This window comes from Ailuropoda melanoleuca, chromosome 11, assembly GCF_002007445.2.
Source record: "Ailuropoda melanoleuca isolate Jingjing chromosome 11, ASM200744v2, whole genome shotgun sequence".
Classification (NCBI taxonomy): Eukaryota; Metazoa; Chordata; class Mammalia; order Carnivora; family Ursidae; genus Ailuropoda; species Ailuropoda melanoleuca.
This window is the reverse complement of record NC_048228.1, coordinates 8,500,636-8,521,487: the sequence shown is the minus strand read 5'-3', so window position 1 is coordinate 8,521,487 and position 20,852 is coordinate 8,500,636. Positions and strand designations below refer to the sequence as shown.

The 20,852-nt window shown below is 56.8% G+C and overlaps 3 protein-coding genes across 11 annotated transcripts in view; 1 reads left to right on the top strand and 2 right to left on the bottom strand.

The window, feature by feature from the left end:
• Positions 1–2,564: 2,564 nt before the first annotated feature.
• On the top strand, positions 2,565–7,779 carry MAD2L2 (mitotic arrest deficient 2 like 2). Of its 2 annotated transcripts, none has more exons than XM_002922752.4 (9): positions 2,565–2,717; positions 3,144–3,195; positions 3,283–3,401; positions 4,442–4,513; positions 5,084–5,184; positions 6,083–6,177; positions 6,498–6,571; positions 7,086–7,178; positions 7,434–7,779. In XM_002922752.4, the coding sequence occupies exons 2-9, from the start codon at positions 3,156–3,158 to the stop codon at positions 7,473–7,475; spliced, it is 636 nt and encodes a 211-aa protein (XP_002922798.1). In that variant the 5' UTR covers positions 2,565–2,717; positions 3,144–3,155; the 3' UTR covers positions 7,476–7,779. The 2 variants fall into 2 exon arrangements, with proteins under 2 accessions (XP_002922798.1, XP_034527175.1); XM_034671284.1 differs by having other exon boundaries at positions 5,024–5,184.
• Positions 7,780–7,895: 116 nt separating this feature from the next.
• On the bottom strand, positions 7,896–14,653 carry LOC100471620 (F-box only protein 6). 5 transcript variants are annotated; one of them, XM_034671283.1, is made up of 6 exons: positions 14,488–14,653; positions 12,175–12,473; positions 10,109–10,235; positions 9,549–9,644; positions 8,522–8,657; positions 7,896–8,341 (listed from the first exon to the last, which is right to left on the bottom strand). In XM_034671283.1, the coding sequence occupies exons 2-6, from the start codon at positions 12,437–12,439 to the stop codon at positions 8,105–8,107; spliced, it is 861 nt and encodes a 286-aa protein (XP_034527174.1). In that variant the 5' UTR covers positions 12,440–12,473; positions 14,488–14,653; the 3' UTR covers positions 7,896–8,104. The 5 variants fall into 5 exon arrangements, with proteins under 5 accessions (XP_034527174.1, XP_034527173.1, XP_034527172.1 ...); XM_034671282.1 differs by having other exon boundaries at positions 12,175–12,558; positions 14,488–14,652; XM_034671281.1 differs by lacking the exon at positions 14,488–14,653 and adding an exon at positions 13,835–14,306.
• An 872-nt stretch (positions 14,654–15,525) lies between these two features.
• Positions 15,526–20,852, bottom strand: part of LOC100468603 (F-box only protein 44) — a 5,654-nt gene continuing 327 nt past the window's right edge. Inside the window, exons 1-6 of one of the 4 annotated variants that reach the window (XM_019803275.2) lie at positions 20,738–20,847; positions 19,335–19,623; positions 17,996–18,122; positions 17,753–17,848; positions 17,505–17,642; positions 15,526–16,629 (exon numbers count right to left, since the gene is read on the bottom strand). In XM_019803275.2, coding sequence (XP_019658834.2) covers positions 16,488–16,629; positions 17,505–17,642; positions 17,753–17,848; positions 17,996–18,122; positions 19,335–19,599 — 768 coding nt within the window. In that variant the 5' untranslated portion in view covers positions 19,600–19,623; positions 20,738–20,847 and the 3' untranslated portion in view covers positions 15,526–16,487. Of the gene's footprint in view, positions 16,630–17,504; positions 17,643–17,752; positions 17,849–17,995; positions 18,123–19,334; positions 19,624–20,737; positions 20,848–20,852 lie in introns of those variants that run through there. The other 3 variants (XM_034671479.1, XM_034671478.1, XM_034671480.1) reach the window with 3 other exon arrangements.

Sequence of the window (20,852 nt, the reverse complement as noted above, 5' to 3'; positions counted from 1 at the left end):
CCCCCTCTCCAGCTTCTTGGCCTCCATGGAACCCAAGGCTGTCAGGGGTTTAGGGAACATCTGTCCAGCCTGTTCATTTCACAAACGAGGAGAAAGAGGCCTTTTTGGGGTTAGGGGGGAGATCAATTTGAATCCCTTTTCATCTGTGTCCCAGCCTGCCTTCCTCTGCTGATGGCTGGCTTTGAATCCAAAGCCCCAAGCCTAGGCATTTTGTCCATGGGTTTCTAGTTGACAAGGCAGGTGCCCCAGTGTCAAACAAAGGCTTTTGGGACCTCACTTTCTGCATCTGAAAAATGTTGAGTGTTGGGTCGTATGGCCCCCAAGGTTTCTTTGAAGTGCTTTAGCTCCGTGAGTCAGGAGACCTACAGGTGGCTTGCACTGTGTCTTCTCAGAGCAGGGGGCTAAGGCTGGGGGCTTGGCATGAGTCCCCACGTTGCTCACACTGTACCCTGGAGGCCACCCACAGGAGTAGCTGACTCTGAGCTTCCCATCCTGGATCTAATCCTAAGAAACCCTTTACAAGGAATTGTCCCCCCATGACTGCCACTTCCTGTTGCTAGTGAAAAAAGCTGCTTGAACAGCCCCAGAGAGGGGCAAAGAAGGACCCTTGCTTTCTCCCATGTCAAAGTATCCACAATGGTGAAATCTCAAGGAGGCAGAGGACGCTGTTTATAAGCCAGTGAGCTGCTCAGCTGGCTCTGTGTGCAAATGGTCTTCTCCTACATGGCATGACATGGGCAGGGTCCCCGAATCTTGAGAAGGGTTTTTGTGCCCAAAATGGGCTGTCAGGTGTATCAATTCTTGAAATAAATCATCTCTCACTTTGGGGTAAGCATGGAAATTGTATGAAATGCAGACTTTCCTTGGGAACAGCCCAGACTACTATACTTTTTTTTTTTTTAAAGATTTTATTTATTTATGTGACAGAGAGACAGCCAGCGAGAGAGGGAACACAGCAGGGGAGTGGGAGAGGAAGAAGAAGGCTCCCAGTGGAGGAGCCCGATGTGGGACTCAATCCCGGAAAGCCGGGATCATGCCCTGAGCCGAAGGCAGACGCTTAAGGACTGCGCTACCCAGGCGCCCCCAGACTGCTATACTTTTTTTGGCATCGGGGCCCCTTGGGAACTTGTTAAAGGGCCAGTACCCTGCCTTGTGCCCAGACTGGTCCATAGGCCTGGGTTCCAGGTGTTTAATGGGCTCCCCAGGGATTCTGATGCAGGTTTCCAAGGACTGCTTCTAGGAAATGTTTTGCTGGCATTCCTGGCTTAATGGGCCAAGTTATTTATCCTCTCCCCTGCCTTCACCCCATCAAAAGTGGGCAAATGCAGGTTTGAAGGCATCCGGAGTGAAAAGGGGGACAGGTCTCCAATACTGAGCTGTAACCAATAAACATTCCTGGCGAAATCTGTGTACCCACAGGTGGGCATGACTCCTAACAAGCTCTTACGTCCCTGGAGGTCAGGGACAAGGTCCCCAGGCTTCTGGGCATGATTCGTTGCCTATAATTTCACAGCAATTTCTCTGACCTTAGTGTTTTCATCTGTAGAATAAAGCGGCTGAGAATGAGTTGAGGCTCTGGAGTCAGATTAGAAGTCAGAACTGGGTTTGTATACCGGCTGTGTGATTTTGGCAAATTAGGGAACATCTCTGAGACTGTTTACCATCTATAAAGTGGGGTTGGAAAATGGGTGCTTAGCTCTGAGGGTTAATGAGGGAATTAAAGAAATCAGTGCTTGACAGATAAAGGGTTCAATCTGTGTTAGTGATGATTTTAATATTACTATTATTATATCCCAGGGGCCTCTCAGCCCTTCCAGAGTTCGTATCTCTAGGGGATTCCAGAACTGTAAAGCGTAGTGGTCGAGGACAACTCCACGCATCCCCTCCCTCCATAGATGTGTGATTCGGACAGGTTACTTCATCCTTCTGAACCTCGTTTCGCTCAACTGTAAAGTGGGGAATATCATAATAATTGTCGCACGGACTTGTTTTGAGGATTTAGTGACATCATCCGCTGGCACACTTAGCCCGGTGCCTGGCACACGGCCAGCGCCCTATAAAGCGCAGCTACCGCTATGACGCTTGGGCCCGGGAGGTTTTATCTTCTTGGGAGGTAAACCCAGGCTGCATTTAGTTTCCGGGTGGGGGCGGGAGTGGGGGCGTCCCTGGTGCACCCTGTCTTCCGCTGTCCCCGCCCCCGGAGCCGGCGGATTCGCTTTCGGTTGGGCAGCTGAGGTCCGGGGATGGTGACTCTGGAGCTAGCAGATGTCGCTGTCTTTAGTTCCCAGCTGTGCCTTCCACCTGGTCCTCACCAGCAACACCTAACCTCCCCCTCTCAGAGCTTCCCAAAGCGAGAAAAATGGCCTGGGGAGCAAAATGCGTAGCGATCTGCAAAGGTGTCTTTTTTCGCGCGCACCCCAAACCGAAGGGAGGCGGCGCGGCGCAGGCTCAGCCTTCCAGGGCCCGGGGATCTTGGCGCCGAGGTTTGGTCCCGCCCCTCCCAGGCCCCGCCCCCAGGCCGCCGCTCCCTCCCGCCCCCACGGTTGGCTGCGCGGGGAAGTGGGCGTGGCCAGAGGCGGTCACTAGGACCTGCCGGAGCGCAGCGGACGTCACGGAGCGGCGTCCAGGCCGCTGGTTGAGCGGGAGGCGCGAGTGGTCGGGTCGGTGGTTCCCAGCGCTGGGGCCGAGCCCCGAGCCGCGCCCAGAGGCCGGAGCCGGTACCGCGGGAGGGGAGAGGGGCGGGTTTCCCTCCGAGGAGGTTTCCGGCCAGGCAGAGCGGGGGGAGTCTTATTCCAGCCTAGTTTCGTTCTCCGCGCGTCCTATTTTACCCTCGCGGGCCTGCGCTACCCGCCGTTCCCTCTGTGGCCATGCCCTTTTTTTGCGAGCGCAGCTCTGGCCTTTCCTACCCACCGAGGCAGCAGGGCGAGGGGGCCAGTAGACAGAAGCTGATCGGGGCGCAGCTGATGTCCCTGAGCTATGACGCCAGCGTGGAGGGGTCCTTTCTAGCCGCCGTGATTCTGTGTGAAGGGGGGGGCGTCCTGCCCGCATTCCCTCCAGACGGAGGGGAGGGGCGGTGGAGGCGGGCGGACCCTGCGGCTGCCTGGCCCGTTGAAACTAGCCCCCACTCCTGCCCCACCCCCTAGGTGGCGGTAAGGATGACCACACTCACGCGTCAGGACCTCAACTTTGGTCAAGGTAGGGAGGCGGAGCCTGTGGACCCGGGGTTGGGGGGCGAGGGAGAGCCGGCGGGCTTTCCGAGCTCACTGGCTTCTGTCCCCTCAGTGGTGGCCGACGTGCTCTGCGAGTTCCTGGAGGTGGCCGTGCACCTAATCCTCTACGTGCGCGAGGTCTACCCGGTGGGCATCTTCCAGAAGCGTAAGAAGTACAACGTGCCTGTCCAGGTGAACCCCCACATCTGGGCTGGGGCTACTGGGTCACCCGCGAACCTCGAAGAGGGTAGAGGGTGGATTTTTGAACCGTCCTCCACTTTCAGGCTCAGCCCCCTCTCCCCCTCCACTCCAAAGCAGCCTGGCCTTGCCTTCCAATTCCCAGCCTCAGCTGACAGCCTGACAGCCTCCCACCCCTACTGCAGTGACTTTTCTTTCCATCCCCTCTGAACTTGGGAGTTGCCCTTGCCTCAAGTTAGGGACCAGGCCCTGGCATCTGAGTTGCCCTTGGGGCACAGCTGTATTTAAAAGAGCCTCTGAGGCTAGTGAGTGGTTGCTTTGGGGAGGTGATTCCTGTAAACCTCTGGTACCTTCTCTCTGCCCTCATTGTAATGGGTTGTCTTAGGTCAAAAGGCAGACAAAGCCGTAAATATGTGCTCCCCATCCCCACTCTCTAGAAGTGCCAGCCCCTTAGGAAGCACTTAGTAAATGTTAGAATAAATGAATGACCCAGTACTGGAAGGTGGTGGAAGCTTGAAGGATATACAAGGAAAAGGAACACAGAATAGCATTTACTGAGCACCTGCTGTGTCCTGGGTGCTTATCTCTCTCCTCACTTTGTCTTTATGAGATCTTCCACAGATAAAGGAAGTAAAGCTCAGAGAAGTTAAGTGATTTACCTGAGGCCACATAGCTCTTAGTTCCAGATTTCTCATTTTTGAAAATGGATTAGATTTTTGGATCCCTTCTCTGGGAAAAATGCCTTTATGCCCAAATACACACAATTTAGGGACTTCTCAGCCTCTGGAGGAGCCCATGGACCCCACATTAGAAACCCCCAATGCTATATTAAGTGATGATGTTGAGATTAAATTCTTCTAACTTCTCCCTCTCTCTGGATAATCTGCAATTCTTAGCCCCATGATGGAAGTCAGTGTCTTGGGTGGGGAGCCCCAGGGAACTGCTGGCCTCCCTCCCCGGGCTCCCGGAGGGGTGTTGGGTGGTTTCCCCTTTGGTGCTTCGGGCCTCACGAGCCATGATGGGGTTGTGCACAGATGTCCTGCCACCCGGAGCTGAACCAGTATATCCAGGACACCTTGCACTGTGTCAAGCCACTCCTGGAGAAGGTGAGGGCACCAAGTCCCCCAGCCCACCTCACCCCCAGTCTGCTCCTCCAATGCTCCAGGATGGGGTGATGCTGGGACCGTGCGGGGTCCCCATGACTCTATACCCAAAAGCCTGTCTCCTGTACCCTGGAGCCCACCCCCACCCAGGGACAAACCTCAGGTCGTATGAGCCACATCAGTGTGTGCTGGGCCCGGGAGCCCTGGTTAGTGGAGTTGGCTGGGTGGGGCCTGCCTGCCCCAGAGGGTTCTGGGTTTTTCCCACATCTGTTTCTCTCCCCGCCCCCAAGTTCTGTCTGGGCTTGGCCTATCAGGGTTTCCTCCTTCTATCTTGTCCTGCTCTCTGAGATGCACCCCCATGGGGTCCAGGGGTCCTCTTCCCTCTCAGTCTGTACCACTCATGTCAGGGGGTGCCTACTGAACTTCTCAAACCTCCTTCTGGGCTCTCAGGGACCCTCAGCCTCGAAGCTGAGCGGGGCTGTGAGTGTGCCCTTCCCATCCTTCCTTTGGCAGGGAGGTGGCGGTGGTGTGTGGGTTACCCGATTCTGGAGTAGGGGATTCCTGTTCTTGCAGAATGATGTGGAGAAAGTGGTGGTAGTAATTTTGGACAAAGAGCACCGCCCAGTGGAGAAATTCGTCTTTGAAATCACCCAGCCTCCACTGCTGTCCATCAGGTAAGCTGCCTCTCACTGCACTCCTGGCTGGGTGGTGTGAAGTCTCTAGAAAGAGCCCTCACGCTCACCTCTTTAGGGCAGCCCCTGAATACCTTGGCTTGGTCTGCATTCTCTGGTCCCTCCTTGGCTGCACCAAGCTGCCTGTCTTCCCTCCTGCCTTTTAGAACCCCTCTGAAAGTCCACCTCCTCCAGGAAGCTTGGTAAAGAGGAGAATGGCAAGGCACGCTATCCTAACAAGGCCTGTTAGCAGCTGAGCCGCGGCTGGCCACCCAGCGCTCTCCATGTAACCTCTGTGATGTCTGACCTGGAAAATCACAGTATTGCTGAACGGCTAGTCTCGACGTCATTTTACAGATGGACAAGGACCAGAGAGATGACATGAGCTACCTAGGGTGACCCAAATGGTGGCAGAGCCAGGACACAAATGCAGTTTTCTGCCTTCCCAGTCATACGTCCAGTCTATAGGCAACCAGAGGCTGACCTTGGGCAAATGTGTTGGCTGGTCAGTTGCTGGCTTCCTGTGGTGAGGTCAGGGGCGCCGGAATCTTTCCCCACTTGCTGTGTAGCCTTGGGCAAGCCCTCTCCCTTCCTGGCTTGTTGTCCTGGGGATGAAGAGCCTTGGGCTTTGTCCTTGTTCTTAGACTAGGCTGCATAGTAGAAGGACCTACGGGGGCTCCCTATGGCCCTTTCGGACTTAGTTTGGGATGGGACTCGACAGTGTTTTTCAACTCTCTAGATGATTTTAACTGTGTAGACAAGATAGCGGGCCAGGTGCTTAGAAACCAACACACTCAGAAGCAAAGAGGGGCTCTGGACCCCCGGGTCTGCTTCCAGGGTTGACTGCCTGCTGGTGGGAGGGGCGGCAGTGTGATGGGAGACCCTCCTTGTCTCCTTCCAGCTCAGATTCCCTGCTGTCTCACGTGGAGCAGCTGCTCCGAGCCTTCATCCTGAAGATCAGTGTATGTGATGCGGTCCTGGACCACAACCCCCCAGGTGTGCGCACCCCCATGCCCTTGTCCTCGGGCATGTGCATGGCTCCCTTGGCTTGGGTCTGCGTTCTCAGGTCCCTACTTGGCTGGAGCAAGCCACTTCTCTTCCTTCCTGCCTTTTAGAACCTGAGAGTCCACCTCCTCCAGGAAGCTACCCTGCTTTCCACCTGGCTTCAGTCTCCCTACTGACCGTCTCTTGTCCTTGCACTTGGTTTCCACTCTTCGCCTTTGGGGGGCTGCCGAGCTAGCTGGGGAGGTGGGAAGAGGCTATGCCCAGTGCAGGCACGAGGTGGCCTGGCCTTGACCACACTCTCGCCTCTTCAGGTTGTACCTTCACGGTCTTAGTGCACACGAGAGAGGCTGCCACTCGCAACATGGAGAAGATTCAGGTCATCAAGGTGAGATGACACTGGTCAGGGAAGGTGGGCAGGGAGACACAGCTGGGAGGCTCTGAAAACCAGATGCCACAGCTGTGAGTGGGCAGGGGTGTCGCCGACAGTGTGCTCATTACGTTGCTTATGGCAGCATCTGGCATCCAGTGGCTTTTTCTTATGTGTTAACTGTGTGGCCACGTGCTTGTTGTGGCCCCACCTGGGCACTCAGCACGGAGACAAGGGTGGAGCCATGTCCTGGGGCTGCCAGCTCAGTGGCAGTGCTCAGGGTCGGGGTGGCGGGCTTTGCCCACCAGTTTCAGAATCGGTGAAGTCACTTGGGTTCTCAGCCCAGCTTGCATCTGTAGACTCGGCCTTTCTTGGGGATGAACCTGGGTGTCTGTCATGCTGGGAGTTCCCTAGGGATTCTGCTGCTCCCTGAAGCCTGACGACCCCAGCTCTGGGGAGGGAAGGGGTAGCGAAGTGAGGGCAGGCCACGGTCCAGCCCCCTTCTACCGCCTTCCCTTGGGCCCCTCCCTAGGACTTTCCCTGGATCCTGGCGGATGAGCAGGACGTCCACATGCACGACCCCCGGCTGATTCCACTAAAGACGATGACGTCAGACATTTTAAAGGTGAGCCGCACGGGGACCTGGTCGGCTTTACCGAAGGTATGCGGAGCCCTTGCCAGAGGCTCACGCGTGGCTCAAGGCTCAGAGGAGATGACCAGGGAATGCCGTGTAAGGCTCCAAACTCCCTTTCTCTTAACGGTGGCTGCGCCATACGACCCCAAGCTTAGGCAGAGATGTGTGCGCCAGGGGCCTGTGGGCCTGCCCGAGGACGCGCCCTGGCCGTCCTCCTGACCCCGGCTGTGTATTCCTGTCTACCAGATGCAGCTGTACGTGGAAGAGCGAGCTCATAAAAGCAGCTGAGGGTGTGCCTGCCCCCACCGTGGATGCTACAACTGTTGGACACTGTGGGCCCCCCGCCTTGGGCAGTGCTATGGGGCCCCCTGATTCCAAGTGCACTTATTGCCTGTGTGTCCGGACCACCTACCCTCCAGCGCGGCGCTGCTCAGGTCTGCTTGCCTTCATGGAGAAACTCTCCCCAGGAGGACAGGGAAGGATGCCTGGACCTTGATTTCTGTCTTAGCCTCCTGGGATTTGGCCGGCCAACACGGCCTGTGTCTCAAATACTGTGCTGTGAGTTGTTTCAATAAAGGGCCCCAAGGGCTGAGCTGGGCTGTCACTAACTGGACTGGGAGGGACAGGAGAAACGAAATTAACCCGGGAGGAGGGGCTGCTTCTCTACCAGAGTGCCAAGGGCTCCCACCACTAGACCCAACCCCAGGCTGGTTTTACTGAAAACATTTATTGTCACAAAACGTCAGAGTATATTGCAGGAGTTAGCCACAAACGTGGGTTTGCTCAAGGTTGGAACTGGGGCAGGCGCTCCCGGGGGAGGGGCCCTCACTGCCCACTACAGGCTGAGCTGGAGGGGACCTTTGGAAGTCGACTGGCCCAGACAGAGGACGGATGAATGGCCAGCAGATGACAGAGTGTCAGAAGGGCCTGTGGAGATGAAGTGAGGAGGGCAGGCGGGCAGCCTTCTGCCCCTGCATGGTCTCAGGCTGAGCTGTGGAGGGGGCCGGGTCCCTGGTCATCTTAGGGCTGATCATGATGCTGCTGTTGGTGATGCGGGGCCCGTACCAGCCTGCCCAGAACTGGGTATCCTTGCCCCCATGCTGGAAGAGGATGTGGCGGACCCCTGGGGGGTAATCCGAGAAAGTGTGGGAGACCTGGGAGGAGAGGAGAGGAAGAAGTGATGATCACCAGGACTGGGGAGGCGACAAGATGGGGTGATCACTCCAGTGGAGAGGGGAAGGGGAGGTGCCAAGTCCTGCAGGGGAGAGCTATCCAGGCTGGAAGGCAGGGGCTCCAAGAAGTGAGTGGTGAGGGGCAAGCAGGTGAGGCCTCACCTCTGTCCACTTGGCATTGTTCCACTGATCGATGGTCACAGGCGGGGGCTCGAAGGAAGCCAGGACAATGTAGTTGTCTGAGACCAGATGGACTCGGATGTGGTACGTACAGCCACAGTCTGCTCTGGCAGCAAACCTGGGGGAGGGTGGGGCTCAGGACTGTGCACCCCCGGAAAGAAGGTGGCCCTGGAGGCGGGCAGGCAGCAGACCCAGAGACTGGAGCTCTGAGTTGGATTTCCCTGCTCTGCCCCTGAGGCCCAGCTGGTTTCACTGCTCTCTGGGCCCTCCTGTGCCCTTGGGGTCAGCCATCTCCCTATGCAGGGCCACATCAGAGCAAAGTGGCAACCCTTTTGGGTGTCCAGTGAAGACTTCCCCTTAACAAAGCAAGAGGCTCTCTGCAGAGATAAAGGCCTGGGCTGTGGGAGCTGTGCCCCCTGTACGTTACAGTGGATCAGACTGGGGACTCAGTGGGAGATTCAAGGGGTGGCCTGTGTGGTGGGGGCTGGTACAGAGCTCACCCTCTGCTCAGCCCTGCTGTCCACCCCTCTGCAGCTCTGCATGCTTCTCAAACCCCACCGCCTACCCTTAGAGTGATGGGTCCCAGGGCCTGGCTGGGACCGGGGTCCTGCTTCTGCTACGGGCGAAGCCAGAGCCTTGCACAGCTCTGAGCACAGAGCAGGAGCCTGGGAAAGAGCTGAGGGATGCACGGTGAGGGACTAGTGGGGGCGAGGGGAGGCAGACGGGGGGAAGGCGTGGGAACCTCCAGGGAGGCTGGGTCCTGCTGCCTCTTGCTCTACTACCTGCTTGTGACAGCTTACCTGTGGGCCTCAGTCTCCCCATCGGGAAACTGAAATGAACATTTGCTGATGCAGGGTGGCGGGAAGGCCAGGAGGTGTGGAATGAGCAAGTGCCGGCTGCAGGGGCAGCCCCTAGCCTAGGACGCCACCGGGCAGAGTGGGCCCTGCCGATAGGTATTCTCAGTAGGAGAAGAGGGAAGGATGCAGAGTGTGGCCCGAGCCCCACTCACCAGTCCTTAACCTCGATTTCAGGCCGGAAGGTATCTAGCAGCTCGTCCCAGTAGCCCTCGGCCTTGAGGTCCACCAGCTGGGACTTGAGGCACATCCTGGGGAGCAGAAGGAAAGGCTTACGTTCCCGGTGTGCTCTGCATGGCCGGGACCCAGCAGTGTCCCCGCACTGCTGCAGGACCGCTGCCTCTAGCTGGCGCTGGCCTACGAGAAATGCGCAGGGGCTCTGACCCACTTGTGCCTAGGTGGCACGTGATCCTAGTTCAAGGGCCCCAATGAGGGCACCTCCAGGAACTCCCGTTCCTAGGTGAGGAAGCGTGCAGACACCTCTGCCTTGCCCTGATCACCAGCGGCTCCCAGCCCCCTTATATTCTCTTCACCCCCCACTGCTACTAATCCTGGCCACTGAGTACTCGTGCCCTAGGAAAGCAGGAGACTGAGCCCGTCTGGGAACCACCCTCCTCCAGCTGCACAGGGAGGCCCTCACTTAGGCCTGAAATTTGGCAAAAGGGGTCCTGACCCTCTTCGCCCTCCACACCGCCAGCTCGGTGGTATCTCTTACTCAAAAGATGTGACAAAGTATTTCTTGACTTTGGAGTCCGGAAAATCTGTGCCATGGTCTCCAGGGAGGCTCTCCACCCTCCAGTGGTCTCCCCCATTGGAGTCAATTTGCCAGGATGTCATGTCCTCTAGGGAGAAACAGAAGCCGAGGTCAGATCCCCTGTGTCAATGTCCGGTCCGGTCCTGCCCACCTGGGCTGGGGGGCAGGGGGGTTGAGGTCGGTAGGGCCTGCTCATGCTCACATCTCAAGAGTGCACCCCAACTGTGCCTTGGAGCACCCCTACAGAGTGCCCTTCCTCCAACACGTTTCCACCTATCCCCACCATATCAGTTCTGATCTGGGACCCTCTCCCTCCCACTTTGTCTTGACTCCTAGCATGAAGCTTGGGGGGAAAACCAAACAAATGGTATTACCAGAAATTCTAAACTAGCCTTTCCTTTCTTTCATGTGTGAGGAGCTCTGGGAAATACCAGAGTTTCAGTTCTCAAAACAGGAAGTTATGAAGTGATAACACTTCTGTTCTTAATGACTAATGTCAGTTTGTCCTAACGCACACCACTTACTTGACTGACATTTCCCCGACACCCTAACTATGTAACAAGATCCAAGGGGGCCCAAGGACCGATTTTCTGGGTTTGCTGCTGTGCCAGCTCGGACCCCCCTCTTCCCAGGGAGGGAGGGATAACCGTGAAGGTGGGCATCCTTGGTGCTGGTGACACGTAGTAACCTCATATCCGTGATCCCCACTAGGTTGGCTTGGCAGGTTCTGGTCTGCCCTTTCAGACTGAGCTGAGAGGACCTTAAAAAAACTCTACCAAGGCTTTCCGGAACAATCACCAAGGAAGCTTTTCCAAATTGCTCTCTTGCTCCCTCTATTAGGAGCCCACACCTATTCCCCAGGTGCCTGGGGCCTGCCAGGAGAGAAGCAGAGGAATAACACAGAAATCCAGGAGTGGGGCTGTGCCGAGCTTAGGCCCAAGGAGAGATCCAAGCAAGGCAGCAAGGCTGGACTGACGGCTGTCGGCCCGCAGCGCAGTGCAAGTCAGGGCTGTAGGCGGGCTCTGTGGAGCCGTGTGAGCTGAGCTGGTGGCCCTGCTGGGCAGCTTCTGAGTGGAATCTGGGGCAGGTGGAGAGATTGAGTGTCTGGGCCACTGCCTATGGGGCCTCTGAGAGGGGCCCGAGGGCCTTCATCATGGGTCAGGACCAGGCCCGGGCAACTGGGCAGTTCCGGATCTTTGGGTAGGGTCCTCACCATAGGGCCTAACACTCCCCATCTATAAAATGGAGCCAACCCTACTTATTTGGCCAACTCCCTGGGTCCTTGTGAGGATCAAGAGAAAATGGACACAACAGGGATTCTAAGTGTACAAAATATGCCTCCGTTAATTGTTGCCACAGCCCCAACAAGAAGCCTGGCGGTATGCCGTAGGTGCTCAATGAGGGAAAAAGACCCTGGCAAGTACAAGAGAACATGAGTTAAACAGGGTGATTGCAGTCACCTCTGAAAATCCTCATTTCCTTCCTCTGGGTCATGGGGACAATGGGAGGATAATGACATTTGTGAAGTCCAGTGCCTGGCACAGAGGACACCCTCCGTACATGTCAGGCAGCTTAGACTGAGCTAGACATGGAGAAGTGAACGTGCAGTTTGTTCCTTCACTCAACAAACGTTTTGCAAGCACCGACTATGTGAAGGCATCACTGTGGACACTGGGTGTATGCAGAGTGGTGACAAGACCCATTAGGCCTCTGGACCTTGAAGTTTGTAGCAAAGAGGGAAAAAAAACCCAAAACCACGAGATAAAACAGGTAATTACAGGTTGTGAAAATGCTAGGAAGGAACTGACTGGAACGGACAGGACAGATGTGGGGGAGCACGGTGTCCACATGGGGGGGGCCCAGGGCAGGTGTCGGAACTGAAACTCGGAGAATGAGAAGGAACCAAGGGCCTGTGGTCTGGTGTTAGGGGTGTGAGAGAACATTCCAGATAGTGTGGGAATCGCAGGGGCAAAGGCCCTGGGTTTCAGGGAAGGGAGGGAGCCAGCCCCAGGCAGCCCCGGGCCCACCTTCAGCGCACGGGTTCCGCAGGAGGTTCCGGCGGAGGCTGCAGAGGAAGAAGTAGGCCTTCCAGTCGGCCACGGGCTGGTCCCAGTCCTCGGTGATGAAGCCCTCCTGCAGGCACTTGCGCTTCCAGAGTGTCGCCAGGTCGATGAGGTCTCGCCAGAGGCTGCAGACGGGGCGACAGCGCAGCAGCAGCTGGCGGGCGGGCACGTGCGTGAACACCTCCAGCAGAATGTTCTCGGGCAGCTCGTTGATGCTGACCAGGGCCATGGCAGGGGAGGGCAGGGAGGGGGCGCCCACAGGCCTGTGGGGGCAACACTGGTTACGAGCCCTGACCAAGGAGGTGGACCCCTCAGATTTCCAGGGACCCGGGCCAGGGGCTCTTCATCCTGTTTCGTGAAACAAGAGGGGTTGGAGCCTTCTTCCAGCACGTAGTAGGCCATCAAAATAGGGAGCAGTTACACACATTTGAAAGAGTGTAATAAAAATATTAATAAAAGACTTTAGGGGCTAATAAAGAGGCCCTCCCCGCAAACCCCCTCCCCCNATTTTAAGTTGTTAGGCCCAGTGAACTGGCACAGCTTGCGAAGGCCACGCCGTTGTCTGAGCTCTGCAGGAGGGTGTAGTCAGGTTATTTTAGTGCTGGGAATTCACTGTCAGTCTGGGGGTGTACTGAAGATTTTACACTCGACATCACAGCTTCGTTAAGTGGTGGGGCTAGGGCTAAACCAACTTCCTCTCCCCAAACTGCTCATGTTGGCCTGGCAGCCAGATGTGAGCGCACCTCCCACTCCACTCTGCTTGGGCATCAGGCCAGAGCCCACTTCGAAACGCTCCGACACTGCACAGCCGATGGAGGGACCCTGAGCAAGACTGCCTGGGGCTGAATCCTGGCCTGCAGCGGCTGGCTAGCGGGGGGGCGCCGCAAGAGGAGCGAACCACCATCCCAACCTCAGCAGGGCCGGAAGGACTGAGTGAGAACAAGGAAAGCATTTAGCGCCGAGCCCGGCAGAGAAGTGCGTCAGGGCATCATTACTTCTCTCTACCCTTAGAGCGAAACCACTCTCCGGCACTGGTACTTGGCTGCCCCAAAGAACACCCTCCCCTCTCTACACCTGAATTGCACAAGGGTTTTTGGAAACTACAGTGCCACCACCCTGGCCTGAATCTTGCCTGGTTATCTAGATCTCTAAGGAGATCCCCGGGGCCCCGGGTGAGGTGGGGTAGGGAAGGCCAACCACTGTCACTCAGAGGGACCTTATCTGCTCGCACGTGGAAGAGGGAGGGAATATTCTCCCACACGTAGAGTCTCTGAGGAGACTTCTCATTTTCCATAGACTTGGGCAAAGAAGCCCTCCGCAGACTTCTTAAAGCTACCATCCGAGCACAGATGAGGGTGGGCACGCACTCTGGCTCCTTTCCAGACAGGAGCATTTCAGCACCACCGAGAACAATAAATAAGGTACTTGCACCTTGTGCAAAAACGCTATGACGGGAAAAACTCCGTGTGGCTAGGTCTTCTGCTTTTTCAGAAGGAACTCTAAACAATTTCGAAAAAATGAAACCTGTCAGTTTTTAAATGTCGGCAACCTCTAAAAGCACTGTCCAGGCCAAAAAGTCACTGGGTTAGAGTTAGAGGCGACTTAGGTACGAAGAGCTCCTCACCCAGGCGTCCAGAGTCTGGTCTCTGGCCGCACGTTATCAGTCGCATCGCCTCCCTTAGTTTCTGCCATTCGTGGGTCTAGGGCGAAGCCTGACTGCGCAAGGATGGGGCCTGGAGTTAGGACCCCAGAGGCACCTGTGCTTCCCACGTGCCCCGCCCTAGTCCCGACCTCCTCAAGGACCCCTGCGGGCACAGTTACTACGCCTATTTCTCGAAAGCAGAAGCTGAGGCTTGGGAAAATTTGCTGCCCGTCCCAAGACCCGCGGGAGTGGGGGGTGCCAGGAGGTCCCAGATGGGCCTCGGGCCGGGACGCCACCAGCGAGGTGTGGCCAGCGCGTCGCTCCCAGGCAGCACTTCCCGGAGTCGGAGCCAGGCGGCCGCGCCGGACCCTGCCCCGCGCGTACCCCACGCTGCCGGGGCCCCCAGCCCGCGGCCCCGGAGTCCCCGCCTGCGGGAAACTGCGCCGCCGGCTTAGTTAACGCCCCGCCCCCCGTCCGTCCCTCCCTCCCCCCCTCCCGGGACCTCCGGGTCCGCCTGGAGCCTGCGGCCTCCGCTGCTGTCCGCTGTCGCCCCGCCCCGCGTCACGCGCCGCACTCGGACCTCCCCCTCCCGTTCCCAGGCCGCGCGCACAGCTCCGCCTCGCCCCGCCCACCACCTTCTAGAAACCCGCAGCCGGCTTCTTCCGCAGCTCTGAGCCGGGATCTTGGGGTCTTCAGTGCCGGGGCTGCGCGACGGGCTCCCCGGACCTCGTAGCCTGAACCTGCCTTCCCCTCCAGGGGATCGGCGGCTCAGCAGCACGGTCCCACCGCTTCCCTTGACTTTCTCCTCCCTCGGGGAATTCTGAGCCTTCCCCTAACCTAGCCTCCACTTCGTGCGGGCCGCTCTGAGGACTCCTCACCAGTTCCCTTCGCTGTAGGGAGGGAGGCGGGCCCCTCCCCGGAGGGTGATTGCTGAACTCTGGCCTGGAGCCTGGCTTGTACTTTCACTAGGGCATGGCCTCAGGGAGACCTCAGTTTACTCAAAAGTAAAAACCTCTTTGCGTTTTTTGTCACTAATTCCTTTCTTCCTTCAACAAGTAATCATCAAGCGCGTACTCAAGGCAACTAAAAAGGGTTGTGCAGGCTGTGCACTGCGCAAGGCTGCCAGGCCCGGGCCACCTTATTAACTGGTCAGGGCTGCATCTCCCCCCAAGGGTCTTTTGCTAACTTACATACAGCTAGTGAGTGGTGTCCCTGTCGTGGCGGGCCCTAATCCAGCTCACTACTGAGATAATTAAACAGTACATTGAGCATCTGCTAGGTGCCATACACTGTCCTAAATGCTTTGGCTTCATCTAATGTCAGTAAAGCTCTTGGCAGATAAGTAAGACACCGGTGAGCAGTGCCCGCTATGGCCCTGCTGCCCCAGCATAAGGTGTATCCAGGGGCCACCCAAAAATCCACATGCTCCACCACCCCCAGCCTTGTGTCGGGGCCTCTGGAGGAAGCTAGCAGTACTGGAGGGCTGCTGGGGTGAGATGTTGGCAGCTCATTAAGGGGTCCGTACTAGGGCCCTGGTCCTGCCATAGTCTGGCTCCTGAGATGTCAACCATTCCCTGTAGCTTGGACAGAAGCCATGCTCACCTTCTGAAGGTCCCGGGCAGGACTTCCTGTAAAATCTGCCTTTCCTCCCAGAAACCACAGGACACAGGTTGGGCTGGAAACACCATTTATTTAGCTGCATGCAGCAGGGGCAGAATCCGAGCACTGCTGTCCTTTCGGCAGGAGGGAGAGGCAGGAGTGAGGTTGGGCAGGGTGGGGAGATTCAGTAAAGGCAATTCCAAGGGTCTAGGCATGGAGGCGGACAGGTGGTCCTTGAAAACCACCCACTCACCTCATCCGTGGCTTACACACCCCAGCTCTTAGAATCAGGGTGTATTCCTTCCCCCCACCTGCCCTGGGTTACCACGTGTGGGATTCCAGGGGTCTTTTGGAGATCCTGCCCCCACCTGACTTCTGGGGCTTCAATGACAGCAAGGTCAGTCCAGACCTGGCCTGGCCCCCACTCCATCTTGGCCCTGCCCATCTCAGACTAGGCCTGAGCCTCTGGGTCAAAGTCACCTCTCGGAGCAGGTGGGCAGAGCAAGGAGCTTGGGAGGGGCAGAATGAGGCAGAGGACAGGCCAGCACAGCCCCCATTCCACTCCCAGATCTGTCTGAGCTACGTGGTCACCTCCCAGCATCTGCACTCTCCAGGGCAGCCACAGGCTAGCCAGATGTCCTGACAGTCCCTGCTCTGAAGGCCCCCAATGGAGACAGGGAGCAAGGGGCCAGGAGGGGAAGGTAGGGACACACATCTAGGTTGGCATCTGAGCTTGGAGACCAGTCTTGGAAGAGTCTGGGAGAACACCTTGCACCTCCCCAACTTCGGGGGCCCCATCTTTTAAAGGGGCCGACACAGGTCTCCCCTGCCATCATTCAGGTTGAGACCTTGGGCCTAGAGCACTGGCCGCCCCATGGCGTGAGAGGGCCGCACAAACTGAGAGGCTCCATAAAGTAGGCGACTGAGGGGCAAGGACGAACTAGGAGGTCTGGGGGAGCCTGGTCCCCCTCTCCTTCCCTAACCCAGCCCTTCTCCGACAGCAGTCAGGGTTTGGCGGATCAGGGCTTGGGGGGTGTCAAGGCAGGGGAGGCCCGATGGTGACGCTGCTGTTGGTGACCCTCGGGCCGTACCAGCCGGCCCAGTAGTGAGTGTCCACGCCGCCGTGCTGAAACCAGATGTAGCGGACGCCGGGTGGGTAGTTGGAGAACGTGAGAGACCTGCNGGGGGGGGGGGGGGGGGGGGGACAGGTGGAGGGAGGGAGAGAGATCGGGGGCAAGGAAGGGGCCAAGGTCTTAGTGCTGGACCAGGAGTCAGCAGAACTGAGTTCTAGTCCTAATTCTGTGATTTGGGGCAGGCCACTTCCCCTCTCTGCCTCAGCTTCCTCATCTGTAAAATGGAGCAAAATCCTCCCGGGTCCACTCCGTAGGATTGATTATCTAAACTGCAGCTCAAAGGAATGGAAGGAAACTCTGCAAACTGCCAAAAGATGTCCCCTACAGTCATCACTGGGCACACGTGGCTATTTAAATGGAAATTAATTAAAATTAGATAAAATAAAAAATTTATTTCCTCAGTCACAGCAGAAACTGGCTCTTATCAAGCATTCCACAGTCACACATGGCTACGGACTCCTGCACAGTTGCAGACACAGACCGTTTCCATCACTGCAGAACATTCTACTGGACAGCACTGGTCAGACTGGCAAACTGTGGACTAGGGGCCCACTGCCTGTTTTTGTAAATAAAGTTTTATTGGAACACAGCCACGTCCCTAAAGCTGTTCTCCCCACACAATGGCAGAGTTGAAGAGCTGAGTAGTTGTGACAGGGACAACTCGGTCTGCAAAGCCTAAAATATTTATATTTGGCCTGTTAAGAAAATGTTTGCTGCCCCTGGTCTAGACAGTGGTAATAACCGATATTAGTAACTAGTAGTAGTCAACCTTTTTGAACATGGCTTTACTGGTATCATTTCAGAGCTCAAGCAGCCGAGGCCCAGGTGAGAAGCAGCAGGGCTGGGATCCGAACCCAGGCCTGTTTGACTGCAGTCTCGGCCTTGAGTGATATGCCACCTGCCCTCTTTCTGGTCCACGCACCTCCCTCCACTTGGCATCGCTCTTCTGCTGGATCGTTGCTGGGTCCGGCTGGAAGGTCCCCAGGGGTGCATGTGCTGACGACAGGAGCTGAACACACAGCTGGTACTTGGACCCGCAGTCTGGCCTGGCTGCAAACCTGCAGGCAGAGGGAGGGCGCATCAGGGCCTCGGAGATGGGGGGCAGGGTGGGGGTGGGGCGCCTGAGTGGCAGGCCCCCCTCCCCCAGACCCTCGCCCCAGGCACTCACCAGTCCTTGACCTCGATGTCCGGCCGTGTGGTGTCCATCAGCTCCTCCCAATACCCTTCGGCCTTGAGGTCCACCACCTGGGACTTGAGGCAGGTGCTGGGGGCAGGCAGAGGGGTGGGAGGGGCTGGGGCTCAGCACTAGGGCGCTGGGGGACAAGGACTGCTGTTCCCAGAGTAGGAGACCCCAGGGTGAAGTGACTTGGGTTTCCCCCCACCCCAACAGTTCCCCAGCCTCAGATCTTACTAATAAGAAGTCACGAAGTATTTCTTGACCTGGTCATTGGGGAATTCCTTCCTCTGGTCTCTAGAGAGATCCTCCACCTTCCATTCATCACCTCCATTCACGTCCAGGCTCCAGAATTCAAAGCCCTCTGGCCAGAAAGCAGAATTTACATCATAGGGAAGCCCCCCAGTGGTCTTTTAAGTGCCCCTTCCTCCCAGATCCTCTCCCTGAATCTCTGCAGCTGCCCTCAAGCCCCATGCTGTGGGACATTGTGCGGGGATACCGCAGACCAATAGTGGCTGTCTCCTATTAGATGCTTCCTGTGTGCCCAGCACCATGGTAAGTGATTTCCACTAGGAATCCCAAGACATGTGACCATGTGAATGACCAGATTCCTTCTGTGATGGAGAACGCTCTGACACCAGCAGAAAGATCTGGGGCTAGTCCCAGCTCTACCAATACGGGGCTGTGTGACCTTAGAGAAGTTGCTTTCCCTCTCTGAGCCTTGGTTTTGTCCTCTGTAAACTGGAGTTAAGAACAAGAGCTGACAAACTTTTTCTGCAAAGGGCCAAAATATTGTAGGTTTTGTGGGCTATATATGATCTCTGTTGCAGTCTTTTTTTTTTTTTTTTTTTTTTTTTTGTTAAAAAACCATTTAAAACTGCAAAAACTACTTTTAGCTCCTGGGCCAGATTTGGCTCACGGACCATAGTATGCCAACTGCTGCCCAAGAACATGACTGTTGTGGAGTCAAGTGAGGCAGGTATCTGAAAGCTCTGGACAGACTGGAGTCATTTCATTATCATTTTGCTCCAGAATTTAGCCAAATAATGGGAAATGAGGCTCCCACCTCATTCCGGTGTCCAGCCAATGAGTTACAACACAGTGAGGGAAAAAGGGAGCTCTAGATGATATAGATTTGTTTTACCTGTTGTTGTAATATGCTGGAAAGAAGACTGGATCTCCCATTCTTCCATAAGTAAAGTCCCCTTTGCACCCTGGGGCAGTCCTAGAAGGCCTCGCCCTGGAGTCTGGGAACTAGGCCAACGATATACGGCTCTGACTTCCTGGTCTTGAGTCTTGGGCACAAGTAGTCCCAACTGGCCAACAGTCCCTCTCCTAGGAAAGGTCACTGGGGAAATAATCTTAAGGGTGGAATACAAAATGCCACTCTTGGCCTCAGTCTGCCCGTCGGAAAAATGGGAGCGCTAACAGCGCCTACCCCTTAGGACTATTGTGAGAGGATTGAAGGAGTTAAACCCGCCAAAGTGCCTGGCTCACGGTAAGTGCATGATGAAAGTCAGCTGCTATCATGACCGTGTGTGCACTGGGGGCACTCCAGGCCCACTCTGCACCCCACCTTCAGCGCATGGGTTGTGCAGGAGATTTCTGTGGAGGCTGCGTAGGAAATAGAAGACCTTCCAGTCGGCCACGGGCTGGTCCCAGTCCTCGGCGATGAAGCCCTCCCGCAGGCACTTGCGCTTCCAGAGCGTCACTAGGTCGATGAGGTCTCGCCAGAGGCTGCAGACGGGGCGGCAGCGCAGCAGCAGCTGGCGGGCGGGCACGTGCGTGAACAGCTCCAGCAGAATGTTCTCGGGCAGCTCGTTGATGTTCCCCACGGCCATGGCGTGTGGCTTCTGGACGCCCCGCTGTGGTTATTGAAAAGCTACACTATAGACCGGGCCCCCTCTCCAGAACCGGATATTTGCAGCGCGCCATGGCAGTGGACTGTCCCATCCCAGCTCTGCCATTTACTATCTCGGGAAATCCACCGTGCCTCTCTAAGCCTCAGTTTCCTCCTCTGGAAAATGGGGCCAGGAACGGTACTAAAATGGTTTCAAAGGATGTGACACAGCAGATGCTCAAAAAAAGGTGATTGATTTTGGGGCACCTGGGTGGCTCAGTTGGTTAAGCGTCTTGCCTTGGGCTCAGGTCATGATCCCAGAGTCCTGGGATCGGGTTCTGCATTGGGCTCCCTGCTCAGCAGGGGAGTCGGCTTCTCCTTCTGCCCCTGCTCATGCTCTCTTGCTCACTCATTCCCTCTCTCTCAAGTAAATAAATAAAATCTTAAAAGAAAAGTGATTTTACTGTCACCTCACAACAGCCTCTAAAGGACGCTAAGGAGACCCAAAGGGGTATGAGTACCTGCCCAAGGTCATACAGACAGGGACAGAGGTCGGAAAGAGTCTTCTCTGATTCTAGAGCAAGCCTTTTCCAATAGGCCAGGATTTAGAGTGTAAGGAACAATGCGCAGTCCCGCAGAACCGTCCATCCAGCAAGTCCTCCAACGGAGGAGGGAGAGAGGTTGGGGGCAGGGGGATAATTACCATTGTCTCCAACGTAGGTCTAAAGAGCTCAAGAGAATTTCTCAAGGCCGCAGAATAAATCAGCTGCCCAGCTGGGACTGGAGAGGGGGTGGGCGATGGGGAAAGGCCTTTCCCATATTCCCACCTCCACCCCCGCGGCTGGGCTTCAGCCCCAGGATCCCCGGCGCGCCTGCAGCCTTCCCACCTCGCGTTGTGGCTTTAAAGTGCCCCCCAAAGCCGCGGCTCGGAACCCTGGGCATCGATAGCGACCCCAGCCCCGGTTCTCGCCTCAGCAGCCGCTCTCGGACGCGCTGCGCAGCCCCCGAGGCCTGGGCCTTGTCCACGCCGGGCCTCCCTCCGCGCACTGCCCGGAAACAGCCCAGTCCGCCCTCCTGCGGGGCCCTGGCCCTCCCGCACCCCTACCGCGGCGCTCCCCGCGCCCACTCCCCCCGGTCACCTGCGCTCGGCCGCCGCTGCACGGTGCGGCTCCGCCGTGGGGCTGAGCGGGCCTCGGCCTGCATTAGCTGGAGCGCGAGGTCCCGCCCCGGCCCGTCAGGCCCCGCCCCGGGCCC

Bases quoted from the DNA above. Each gene is read 5' to 3' on its own strand.
- LOC100471620 (XM_034671280.1), bottom strand. From the start codon at position 13,162: ATGCTTTCCTTGTTCTCACTCAGTCCTTCCGGCCCTGCTGAGGTTGGG. The intron at 12,474-12,953 runs GTGCGCTCACAT...TTGCCCCCACAG, and splicing joins CAAGCAGAGTGGAGTGGGAG to GCCTGTGGGCGCCCCCTCCC. The intron at 9,645-10,108 runs GTAAGAGATACC...TCTGCTCCCCAG, and splicing joins TACTTTGTCACATCTTTTGA to GATGTGCCTCAAGTCCCAGC.
- MAD2L2 (XM_034671284.1), top strand. From the start codon at position 3,156: ATGACCACACTCACGCGTCAGGACCTCAACTTTGGTCAAG. The intron at 3,402-4,441 runs GTGAACCCCCAC...GGTTGTGCACAG, and splicing joins AGTACAACGTGCCTGTCCAG to ATGTCCTGCCACCCGGAGCT. The intron at 7,179-7,433 runs GTGAGCCGCACG...CCTGTCTACCAG, and splicing joins TGACGTCAGACATTTTAAAG to ATGCAGCTGTACGTGGAAGA.